Genomic DNA, 13,194 nt, shown 5'->3' with positions numbered 1-13,194 from the left:
GTATACAGTATCTCAAAAGTGTGTTCAGTGTGGTGGCATGGAGTTAGTTGAACCCTTGGGTTGTTGCTGTTGCTGTTGGTGTTGCTAATGCTGTTGTTTTCACCATTGCAACATAATCCACTTATGAATTTGGATGTTTTGCTGCATCACAACAACAGCAATATAGTGCAATAAAGTGACTTTTCACACACGTAAAGCAGCATATGTCTTCAGAAAGCAATACTGTTGTAATAGGAGTTGGAGTTTGTAAGGTGTTATGAAATGGATTTGAAATGGATTTGATCTCCAACCCTGCTCAGTAGTGCAGAACAAGCAGCATTTGCCAGGTCTTTACCGCCATCTAGTGGCCAGTTTATCGGTTGTGAGTCCAGGATGAGTGTTCAGAGATTGTCTCACTGATGATACGTACATTTAATTATTTTCATACCAGAATATGGTATGTGTTTTTCCTCCAGAAACAGATACTTGTCACTGCTCATCGGACACGTCAATTTAAGTGGTGATTCAAAGTATATATAATATGTGTATGTGACCAATAACATTTGATTTGATTTGAAAGTGCATAAAGGTATCAGCATTAATGATGCTTCAAATACCACCCACAACAGTCCCACCAGTTAGAGGCAAAAGGGCCTACCTGAATGAAGACTCTGTGATCCTGACTATCATATTGAGCACTGAGAATCTAGGTCACAGGTCATTGGTCAACGTCTCTCCCTCCCTCTCACTCACTCTCTCACTCTCTCTCTCTCTCTCTCTCTCTCTCTCTCTCTCTCTCTCTCCCATTTGCCATGCAACTCCACATAGACTCTCAGTCAAACTGAGATGCAATGATGTCACTGGTTAATGAGGGCTCCCCATGATGTGTGGGAGGGGCCAGTTAGGCTAAGGGAGAGCAGCTATTGGCTCCCAAAGGCAGAACTTCCCTCTTGTGTGGCTAGCCTGGTGCTTGGCTGGTAATTCCAGGTTGGGGAGGATTCTGTCTGAGGATCTCATAGCCCTGTAGGCGGAACTTCTATTGCAAGTGATGCCAAGTCGGTTCTAAAGAAAAAGAGAGGGTCTCATCTTATTTAACTCTATGAAGAGAAAGGGGCAATCCCCTGCTATTTGATCAAGGTTTGTTTCAGAGTTCACTGAAGTATTTTTTTTTTAAAGATCTCCAAAGTGTGGTACGTAATGAGTTTCATCTGATTACAGCGTATCTCATTGATGCTTGTTTTAATTAATCCTAAAGAAACAAGTAATTGATAGTTCATTACAATGTAATTACCATTCTACTGTGTACAATCTTAGTAAATGCCTAGTCTGTATCGTAGTATAAAGTGCTACCATGAAGATGGCAAGTTTGCATGTTTTTTCAGTTGCATGGTCTTGGTCTGGTGTAAACAGGGGCCCGGCCAGTGAGGAGTGTGGAGGCAGGCAGGCAGTGATGGAGTAGGGCTGGTCCTCTAGAGGTCAGGGGGGCCTAGGAGGGGGTCTGCTGGGGAACTGTCTCTTATACACATCTAGATGTGTATAAGAGACAGCTAGAGGTCAGGGGGGCCTAGGAGGGGGTCTGCTGGGGAATGTGGCTTGGCTGTCAGGCCTCTCTGACAGATGAGGTCTGGGTGACGGGGGGGGGGGGGGGGGGGCACTGAGCACTGCTGTCAGACACTGGCCCTCTGTCCTCCAGACTTTCTGGGGCCACCATGGAACCAGAGAAATGGATGGGTGCCTTTAGGGGGGGAATTTGGGCAATATGCTTTCTGAGGTGTATATACTGTATATCCCTCTCTCTCTCTTCTCCATCTTTCACCTCTCCCTCTCTCTGTGCAGGTGATCCAACAGGTGCTGGTGATCCCTTATCTCTAATATCTATCTGTGTGTGTGTGTCTCTCTCTCTCACATTACTATATCTATATATCTATCTATCTATCTATCTATCTATATATCTCTCACTCTCTCACTCTCTCACCTTTCCATCTTTCATCTCACTCTCCCTCTCTCTGTGAAGGTGGTCCAACAGGCGCTCCACAGACAACCCAGCACGGCAGCCCAGTACCTGCAGCAGATGTATGCAGCCCAGCAGCAGCACCTCATGCTTCAGACAGCAGCCCTCCAACAGCAGCAGCAGCAGCAACTGAGCAACGCTCAGCTCCAGAGGCTAGCCGGTGTGCAACAGGTCCATGTGAGTGGTGTGTGAGTGATGTGTTTGTGTGTATATTGGAGCATTGATTGTTTGTGGCCACAGGGACAAGGAAATTCCAGATTGCACTTTTTTATAGACACCAATACATTTGTCCCATGCAGCAATAAAAGCCTAAACTCTGATGTTGCAAACAGCATGGTAACTGAGCCATATGAACCATATGATGAAGATGACAATTCAAAAGTTTTACTGATAGAACTATCCTGGCTAAATGAAATGAAATACAGCATATTGACTGGTATATTGTGTAACTGAGATGTGGTCAATCTCACCAAAGCAGATCTTGACCATCTCGACCCAGTTTTCTGCTAAGGTTGGCCTTGTAATACACACTGCTGTCCTGGTGCCCAAGGACTGCCTCTGTATCACAGACATACATTAACTATGTCTCCAAAGTCATGCACACTGGTGATTTCTCTTCTATAGGATGCTGTGTGTGTCAGTGTGTTCATCGACCTTTGACCTGGACCAGGGGTTCACAACCTAGGGGGGCCTTCCTTGATTTGAGTGGTGAAAGAAACTGTTTCCTCTTTTTTACAATTTGCGATTCTTTATACCGATCTAAACGACGCATAAATCTGTGCTTTCAGCTGTAAAATGTCAGAGGAAGAACCGACTCTGATGCACATGGGAATATCTTTGGTTTGTCTCTATGACATTCAGATGCTGAGGTACGACCTTCTAAAGTAGAGGAGTCAAATAAATTGGACTTTGCTTGGGAAGTAATCTCATACAATGTGTGACTCTGTCGCGAACAATTGATTAAATCACATTTGGTAAAAGAGAATATGTATAATTAAATTGAGGGTTCATATAAATTATCATAATAAAACATATTTCGTAACAGAATATCATTTGGGGAAATTGGGTCTCGACTATTTTCCTTATCCATTATTAATATTATTATTAAATAGCCTACCTAAAATATGTCATGCATCTTGTTAAACTATGTAGAAGTGCAGGAAATGAACTTAAAAAATTAAAATCATAGGTCCCTCAAACTGAACAAACTCAACCTGGTGTTGTATTTAATATAGGCTATCTCAATAAACAATAATAAAAAATAGTGACATTTTTCAAATGTGAAAAAGGGTTGGGAACCCCTGACCTGGACCATATGATCCCTGGACCATACAGGTTGATAAGTATTGATCTCAACCCAACTGGTTTCTTTATGTCCATCTTTCAAATCCTCCTAGACAGCCATGGATTACACATTCATAATCTGATTTGCTCTCTTTAGTATTGTGTCGTTCAGTGCTCCAACGAGATAGACGAGACATTGAAAAGGGATGATTCTCGCGTGGGCTACACATTCTGGATGGATGTGTTCATTGCGAGTTGGTTCAAAAGCAACAGTATTATTAAAAATGCATATTAATTACCTTAACAATAGGCCATTGAACCAAACAAACCCATTCAAAAACCAATAGTGTTACAGTTACATGCTCGTTTTTGAGCATTTATTGTTTTAATCAACATTTCAAAACAAGGCATGGGTTCTATTGACTAGCTAGCTGATAGACTGCCGAAAAGACTTCCCCACTCTGCCTCCCTTCCCTCCATGTTTACCTGCGATGGGAGCTGCTTCCTGTGGACTAATGTGTGGATTGATGGAGAGCCCTCTGTGCCTCTCTCTGTCTCTCTCTCTCTCTGAGAATTCCCCCAGGCTTCCTGAGCTCTGACAGTGATGAATGTCTGTGTAACCGGAAGACTGCAAGGCATATACCAGTGCCAAGGGAACCACAGCACACGACATACCTACTATACAGTGAGGTCCAAAAGGATTTGGATAGTGACATTTTTTGTTGTTGTTTTGGCTCTGTGCTTCAGCACTTTGGATTTGAAATGAGACAATGACTATGAGGTTAAACGGCAGACTATCATATATTCGTATATATTCATCCATTTCGGGTGAATCGTTTTGAAATTACAGTGGTTACATCAAGCTTGTGTCTACAAACTTGTTGGATGCATTTGCAGTTTGTTTTGGTTGTTTTAGATCATTTTGTGCCCTATAGAAATGACTAGAAAATAATGTATTGTGTCATTTTGGAGTCACTGTTATTGTAAATAAGAATATATGTTTCTAAACACTTCTAACTTAATATGGATGCTAACATGATTACGGGTGAATGGAGTCCATGTCCTGACTTATGTCTCAGTCTCTCTATCCTGGGGTTCAGGGTAATAACTTTTGTTTAGATGTCTGTGAGAAATTGCAGTGCCATAGACATGGACCTCAATAGTGTGATGTTGAATTGAGTGTGTATCTCAGTAGGAATGGTTTATAGTTAAAGGTCAATTAAAAAAAAAAAGTCTTAATATCAAATCATTTCTGGGTAACAATGAAGTACCTTACTGTGATTATTTTGTATTATTATTTTCAATTTTCAACTGAACACTATCTTTCTTATTGGTCTGTTAACTATGTCACCCGGCAGGCTAAAACTCCATCCTACCAAAACTATTCAAACAGCTCTTCCACTAAAAGGGCATTATCCTCATTTTCATCATATATACTACCGGTCAAAAGTTTTAGAACACCTACTCATTCAAGGATGTTTCTTTATTTTTGCTATTTTATACATTGTAGAATAATAGTGAAGACATCAAAACCACGAAATAACACATATGGAATCATGTAGTAACCAAAAAAGTGTTAAACAAATCAAAATATATTTTATATTTGAGATTCTTCAAATAGCCACTCTTTGCCTTGATGACAGCTTTGCACACTCTTGGCATTCTCTCAACCAACTTCATGAGGTAGTCACCTGGAATGCATTTAAATTAACAGGTGTGCCTTCTTAAAAGTTAATTTGTGGAATTTCTTTCCTTAATGCATTTGAGCCAATCAGTTGTGTAGCGACAAGGTAGGGGGGTATACAGAAGATAGCCCTATTTGGTAAAATACCAAGTCCATATTATGGCAAGAACAGCTCAAATAAGCAAACGGAAATGACAGTTCATCATTACCTTAAGACACGAAGGTCAGTCAATACGGAACATTTCAAGTGCAGTCGCAAAAACACCAGGAAGAGTAGCTGCTGCCTTGGCAACAGCTAATGGGGATCCCTAATAAATACAAATACAAATTACAGCTATAGCTAAAGAGCACTAGTGGTTGCTCACTACTAGCCATGTAAAGACATCCATATCGTTTACCCTCACATATTTTTTATTTTTATTTTTAATCCCAGCCCTCGTCCCCGCAGGAGGCCTTTTGCCTTTTGGAAAGGTGAAATAAATTTAAAAAAATTAAAATAACAAATTGCTCTCCATCAGTATGAGACCTGGCTGGTTAAAATGGGCTCTTGATGGATGACTAGTCCCTCCCTGGGGGCACAATCATCTTACACTATGAGGGTATTTACACTCTATTAGAGAAGAGGAGGCTACACCTGGGGGCTAAGTCTCTGTCCATTACTCTTTGGTCTGTATTGGGATTTTCCTACGTAGTGGCAAATAGCAAATACTTATAAGAAAAGTAGGTAAGTAGCCTTGTCCGAGCCAGAATGGCCCATAGAGCAGGAGTGTATTTCCTGTTTCTGTAACCTGAGGCGGCTTGATGTACAAGTACGTTACTTATAAGGGACACCATAAATAATTGTTTAGTATATTTATCCTTTATTTCATTAGGCAAGTCAGTTAAGATCAAATTCTTATATACAATGACAGCCTACCAGAGAACAGTGGGTTAACTGCCTTGTTCAGGGGCAGAACAACAGATTTTTATCTTGTCAGCTCATTCAAACCAGCAACCTTTCAGTTACTGGCCCAACACTCTAACCACTAGGCTACCTGCTGCCCCAACCACTAGGCTACCTGCTGCCCCAACCACTAGGCTACCTGCAGGATGGCACAAATGATTGATTGTTAGTTTTGATATTGGTACCTTTCTTAATTTCCCAGGCTACCATAGTGGCAGGAAGACAGAGCTCCAACCAGAATTGGACCTCCTCTCACCAGACATGTTCCACACAGACCACTGTGAGTGGAACTGTTTTAATAAAGCTGTCTGTCTGTAGCTAGTCCACTGATTTTAATGACTGTCCCTGTTTCTGTCTGCTTGTGTCCTTGTGACCTAGATTATTTTTGTGTGTGCTACATGTCTATGTCAGCATGTCTGTTCCTGCATCTTTGTGTCGTTTGCGTCTTCATGACTTGATTATATCTATGGCATGAGGGCATGTTCATGAGTGGGCAACCTTACAGAACGTTCATAAAATAAACATATTAACAGATATGATTGAAATTGTGTTAGTTCTTCTAAAGTCATTACAGCACACCCCTCTCCCAGGTAAACCCGGCCACACCTCCAGCAGCGGCCCAGATAATCAGCAGAGTCCAGAGCGTTAGCTCCACTCCCACCTGTATCCCCCAGCAGGCTGTGCTCCTAGGCAACGCCTCCAGCCTCGTCCTCACCGCCAGCCAAGCTCAGATGTATCTGCGGGCTCAGATGGTAAGAGAGCAGAGTATAAATAAATATATATATTATTTGTATTTATTAATGATTAAATACAGCCTTATTCTAAAATGGATTAAATCATTTCCTAATCAATCTACAAACAATACCCCATAATGACAAAGCAAAAACTGTTTATTTTTTTTATTTTTGCAAATGTATTACAAATAAAAAAATGAGATATGACATTTACATAAGTATTCAGACCCTTTACTCAGTACTTTGTTGAAGCACGTTTGGCAGCGATTACAGCCTCGAGTCTTCTTGGGTATGATGCTATAAGCTTGTCACACTTGTATTTGGAGAGTTGCTCCCATTCTTCTCTGCAGATCCTCTCAAGATCTGTCAGGTTGGATGGGGAGCGTCGCTGCACAGCGATTTTCAGGTCTCTCCAGAGATGTTCGATCGGGCTCAAGTCCCGGCTCCAGCTGGGCCACTCAAGGACATTCAGAGACTTGTCCCGAAGCCACTCCTGCGTTGTCTTGGCTGTGTGCTTAGTGTCGTTGTCCTGTTGGAAGGTGAACCTTCACCCCAGTCTGAGGTCTTGAGCACGCTGGAGCAGGTTTTCATCAAGAATTTYTATGTACTTTGCTCCGTTCATCTTCCCCTCAATCCTGACTAGTCTCCCAGTCCCTGCCACTGAAAAACATCCCCACAGCATGATGCTGCCACTACCATGCTTCAGCGTATGGATGGTGCAGGTTTCCTCCAGACGTGAGGCTTGGTATTTAGGCCAAAGAGCAACTTGGTTTTATCAGACCAGAGAATCTTGTTTCTCATGGTCTGTGAGTCCTTTAGGTGCCTTTTGGCAAACTCCATGGGCAGTCTCCCTGACCAAGGCCCTGACATTCCCAGTGGTTCAGAAGTTTACATACACTCAATTAGTATTTGGTAGCATTGCTTTTAAATGGTTAAACTTGGGTCAAATGTGTTGAGTAGCCTTCCACAACCTTCCCACAATAAGTTGGGTGAATTTTGGCCCATTCCTCCTGACAGAGCTGGTTTAACTGAGTCAGGTTTGTAGGCCTCCTTGCTCACACACACTTTTTCAGTTTTGCTCACACATTTTCTATAGGATTGAGGTCAGGGCTTTGTGATGGCCACTCCAATACCTTGACTTTGTTGTCTTTAAGCCATTTTGCCACAACTTTGGAAGTATGCTTGGGGTCATTGTCTATTTGGAAGACCCATTTGCAACCAAGCTTTATGTTGCTTCAATATACCCACATCATTTTCTTTCCTCATGATGCCATCTATTTTGTGAAGTGCACCAGTCCCTCCTGCAACAAAGCACCCCCACAACATGATGCTGCCACCCCCGTGCTTCACGGTTGGGATGATGTTCTTCGGCTTGCAAGCCTCCCCCTTTTTCCTACAAACACAATGATGGTCATTATGGCCAAACAGTTCTATTTTTGTTTCATCAGACCAGAGGACATTTCTCCAAAAACGATCTTTGTCCCCATGTGCAGTTGCAAACTGTAGTCTGGCTTTTTTATGGTGGTTTTGGAGCAGTGGCTTCTTCCTGCTGAGTGGCCTTTCAGGTTATGTCGATATAGGACTCGTTTTACTGTGGATATAGATGCTTTTGTACCTTTTTCCTCCAGCATCTTCACAAGGTCCTTTGCTGTTGTTCTGTGATTGATTTGCACTTTTCACACCAAAGTGCGTTAATCTCTAGGAGACAGAACGTGTCTCCTTCCTGAGCGGTAAGACGGCTGCGTGGTCCCATGGTGTTTATACTTGCGGATGAACCAGACTTGTGAAGGTCCACAATTTTTTTTCTGAGGTCTTGGCTGATTTCTTTASATTTTCCATGATGTCAAGCAAAGAGGCACTGAGTTTGAAGGTAGGCCTTGAAATACATCCACAGGTACACCTCCAATTGACTCAAATGATGTCAATTAGCCTATCAGAAGCTTTTAAAGTGAAATAATCTGTCTGTCAACAATTTTTTGAAAAATTWATTGTGTCATGCACAAAGTAGATGTCCTAACTGACTTGCCAAAACTATAGTTTGTTAACAAGAAATTTGTGGAGTGGTTGAAAAACGAGTTTTAATGACTCCAACCTAAGTGTATGGTAGTCTGGCTGTATGTAAACATCCGACTTCAACTGTATAGTATATCTGAAGAATACGTAGGATAGAATATAGGGCCTCCCGGGTGGCGCACAATTGCATCGCAGTGCTAGCTGTGCCACCAGAGATTCTGGGTTCGAGCCCAGGCTCTGTCGCAGCTGGCCGCGACCGGGAGGTCCATGGGGCGACGCACAATTGACCCAGCGCCGTCCGGGTTTGGCCGGCAGGGATATCCTTGTCTCATCGTGCACTAGCGACTCCTGTGATGGGCCGGGCACAGTGCACGCTGACCATGTCGCCAGGTGTTTCCTCTGACACATTGGTGCGGCTGGCTTCCGGGTTGGATGTGCATTGTGTCAAGAAGCAGTGCGGCTAGGTTGGGTTGTGTTTCGCAGGACGCATGGCTCTTGACCTTTGCCTCTCCTGAGTCCGTACGGGAGTTGCAGCAATGAGACAAGACTGTAACTACTACCAATTGGGGTAAAGAAAGAACAGAATATGTACAGCAATAGTTGAATAGGATGGACTTGACTAGAATAGAGTACTCTATGTTTTCCATATGATTTAATATTATGATTTCCTTCATGTGGCCAGGGTATAGATATGTGGCACAGCAGAGGGTAATTTAGAAAGAAAACAAAACTCAAAAGTTGAGTGTCAGTTATGTTTTTACTGGCAGATATACTGAGGTTCCTCGTATGATTTTTTGGACAGGAGCCATAATGGATAGTAATGTTTTTTTTGTTGACAACTCTTTCCTCTCTTAAACCATCAAGCATCCTTGAGTTGCTATCCATCTTAGATCAGAATAACACAGTGCAAGGCTGCACATGGCTGGCCTTGTTCAAAATCAAATTGCTGCCAGCGAAGAAAATGCCTTAGCCATGTAATTCATGGATGGCAAGATTCAGTTGAAAGAGCTTTGTTACTGTTATTTTTTGGCCTCAATAGCTCAGTGGGATAACACCAACTTTAGCTGAGGGCTTAGCTGGTCCTGATTTGGAGCAGTCTTAGTGCCAATATTTATTTGTTCTTCCAGCTCATCTTCACCCCAACTGCAGCTGTTGCCACTGTCCAATCAGCAGCCTCATCACAGTCTGCCACCAACCAACAGTCTGCTAGTGCACAGGTAATATTCACCACACACAACCCCAATGAGCACACACATGGATACAATTATATATATGTTTTACCTTTTTTTAACTAGACAAGTCAGTTAAGAACAAATTCTTATTTACAATGACGGCCTACACTGGCCAAACCTGGTGATGCTGGGCCAATTGTGCACAGCCCAATGGGACTCCCAATCACATCCGGTTGTGATACAGCCTGGAATTGAACCAGGGTGTCTGTAGTGACACCTCTAGCACTGAGATGCAGTGTCTTAAGCACAGCCCTATGGGACTCCCGATCACAGCTGGTTGTAATACAGCCTGGAATTGAACCAGGGTGTCTGTAGTGACACCTCGAGCACTGATATGCAGTGTCTTAGACCGCTGCGCCACTCGAAAGTCCTACTATGGGAGAATCACAATTGTTTTTTCTCGCCTCCTCTCCTCCATCTGCAAGGAGAGGAAACGTGGAAACAAATGAGCTTGTATGAATTGAGACTGTCCTTCTCCAATCACGGGTCATCAGGCAAATTATGTTTACAGGGGCAGAATCCCCAAATAAATATGTAAAGTGATAATAACAGATTTAGCTAGTTGTGCAAGACATTTTACAGATAAAAGGATGAGTAAAATATTGTTTTTAAATGTGTGCATGTGTTTCTCCTCTGAGAAAACAAGAGCTGATTCAAAGGGGGTGTGGCGCATTTCAAAACGCTTCTGCGATAAGGAGCCGAGAGGATACACTTATGCTTCCTCGGTGGGAGGAGGCTATCGAGGAGGGGACGACACTCCTTTTTATTTTTTTACCTTTATTTAACTAGGCAAGTCAGTTAAGAACACATTTTTATTTGCAGTGGTGTAGTTCTATTTTTGAATTTGTCAATCAAAGTTTGTAGCCTACTGACATATCTACATGCCTATTGAATATCATTGTAGAATAGACCTATGCATAAAATGCTTCATCCATTTGCAACGTCTGCCTATGCCCACACATTGTTTCAAGAATATTTGCTATTTTTAATACGCCAAACACTGTTAGGTATACCTAATATCCAAATAGGCCATCATCTCTGTCAATCTTGAATGATAATTCTATATGTTTTACCGGTGAAATGTCCAAACTGCATGCCAATAATTTGATCTCAATCAGTTTCATGGGAATATGCCTTTAGATCTTCTGACTGTTTCGTGGTTTCGTGAGCGAAGAAGCCCTTTCCTGCAGTCAAATGACCAAATCGCCCTCTAGTGGCCTCATGGGTGGAATGTTATTAATATTTTTCCTAATTGTATAATTAATTAACAAAAATGTTTTTACCACCGAAAATACAGTATTTCTATGTCAAGCGATTCAGTTATATTTCAGTCTTCTGTGATGTACAGTACCAGTCAAAAGTTTGGACACACCTACTCATTCAAGGGTTTTTCTTTATTTTTACTATTTTTTTTACTATTTTCTACATTGTAGAATAATAATAATGTAGTACCCCAAAAGTGTTATATTTGAGATTTAAAAAAAAAAAAATCCACCATTTGCCTTTTTGACAGCTTTGCACACTCTTGGCATTCTCTCAACCAGCTTCATGAGGTAGTCCCCTGGAATGCATTTCAATTAACAGGTGTGCCTTGTTAAAATATAATTTGTGGAATTTATTTCCTTCTTAGTGTGTTTGAGCCAATCAGTTGTGTTGTGACAAGATAGGGTTGGTATACAGAAGATAGCCCTATTTGGTAAAAGACAAGTCCATATTATGGCAAGAACAGCTCAAATAATCAAAGAGAAACGACAGTCCATCATTACTTTAAGACATGAAGGTCAGTCAATGCGGAACATTTCAAGAACTTTGAAAGTTTCTTCAAGTGCAGTCGCAAAAACCATCAAGCGCTATGATATCAAGCAATCAAGCACTGGCTCTCATGAAGACCACCACATGAAAATAAGAGTTACCTATGCTGCAGAGGATAAGTTCATTAGAGTTACCAGCCTCAGATATCACCTCAGATTGCAGCCCAAATAAATGCTTCACAGAGTTCAAGTAGCAGACACATCTGAATATCAACTGTTCAGAGGGGACTGTGTGAATCAATCCTTCATGTTCGAATTGCTGCAAAGAAACCACTTCTAAAGGACACCAATAATAAGAAGAGACTTGCTTGGGCCAAAAAACACAAGCAATGGACATTAGACCGGTGGAAATCTGTCCTTGGTCTGATGAGTCCAAATGTGACATTTTTGGTTCCAACCGCTGTGTCTTTGTAAGATGCAAAGTAGGTGAACAGATGATCTCCGCATGTGTGGTTCCCACTGTGAAGCATGGAGGAGGAGGTGTGATGGTGTGGGTGTGCTTTGCTGCTGATATTGTCAGTGATTAATTTAGAATTCAATTGATTTAGAACTCCCATTTAGTTTGCACTTAGTGGGACTATCATTTGTTTTTCAACAGGACAATGAACCAAAACACACCTCCAGGCTGTGTAAGGGCTATTTGACCAAGAAGGAGAGTGATGGAGTGCTGCATTAAATGACCTGGCCTCCGAAATCATCCAACCTCAACCCAATTGAGATGGTTTGGGATGAGTTGGACCTCAGAGTGAAGGAAAGCAGCCAACAAGTAATCAGGATGTGGGCACTCCTTCAAGACTGTTGGAAAAACATTACTCATGAAGCTGGTTGAGAGAATGCCAAGCGTGTGCAAAGTTGTCATCAAGGCAAAGGGTGGCTACTTTGAAGAATCTAAAATATAAAATATATTTTGATATGTTTAACACTTTTTTGGTTACTATATGATTCCATATGTGTTATTTCATAGTTTTGATGTCTCCGCTATTATTCTACAATGTTGAAAATAGTAAAAATAAAGAAAAACCCTTGAATGAGAATGTGTGTCCAAACTTTTGTTTGGTACTGTATATAAAGTATAATATCGGGATGCAAACTCAAAACTGAATACATGTCACGCCCTGACCATAGAGAGCTGTTTATTCTCTATGTTGGTTGGGGCGTGGTAGTGACTAGGGTGGGTCATCTAGGTGATTAATGGTTTATRTTGGCCTGGTATGCTTCCCAATCAGAGACAGCTGTTTATTGTTGTCTCTGATTGGGGATCATATTTAGGTAGCCATTTCCCCATTGTGTTTGTGGGATCTTGTCTACAGATAGTTGCCTGTGTGCACACCAGTAGCTTTACGGTTCGTTCGTTTGGTGAGTTTCTGTTTATTAAAAGATGTGGAACTCTACGCACGCTGCGCCTTGGTCCATTCATTACGACGATCGTGACAAGATTATCACCTCACAGTGGCGCTCGTTTAGTGACGTTAAATAGAAGCTGAGTCAACGTCTCGCAAGATC

At 41.8% G+C, this 13,194-nt stretch overlaps 1 protein-coding gene across 7 annotated transcripts in view; it reads left to right on the top strand.

Annotated features, from left to right (window-relative positions):
* The window catches only part of LOC111966317 (polyhomeotic-like protein 2), a 48,716-nt gene that overhangs the window by 20,876 nt on the left and 14,646 nt on the right, over nucleotides 1–13,194 (top strand). For 4 of the 7 annotated variants that reach the window (XM_070444405.1, XM_023990841.2, XM_023990840.2 and 1 more), the window contains exons 3-6: nucleotides 1,994–2,167; nucleotides 6,104–6,181; nucleotides 6,492–6,653; nucleotides 9,776–9,865. In XM_070444405.1, the coding sequence (XP_070300506.1) occupies nucleotides 1,994–2,167; nucleotides 6,104–6,181; nucleotides 6,492–6,653; nucleotides 9,776–9,865 (504 nt within the window). Of the gene's footprint in view, nucleotides 1–943; nucleotides 1,170–1,993; nucleotides 2,168–6,103; nucleotides 6,182–6,491; nucleotides 6,654–9,775; nucleotides 9,866–12,990; nucleotides 13,048–13,194 lie in introns of those variants that run through there. The other 3 variants (XM_023990843.2, XM_023990842.2, XM_023990844.2) reach the window with 3 other exon arrangements.

Source organism: Salvelinus sp. IW2-2015, linkage group LG7 (assembly GCF_002910315.2).
Source record: "Salvelinus sp. IW2-2015 linkage group LG7, ASM291031v2, whole genome shotgun sequence".
Taxonomy (NCBI): domain Eukaryota; kingdom Metazoa; phylum Chordata; class Actinopteri; order Salmoniformes; family Salmonidae; genus Salvelinus; species Salvelinus sp. IW2-2015.
This window is presented reverse-complemented; position numbering and strand designations above follow the sequence as displayed.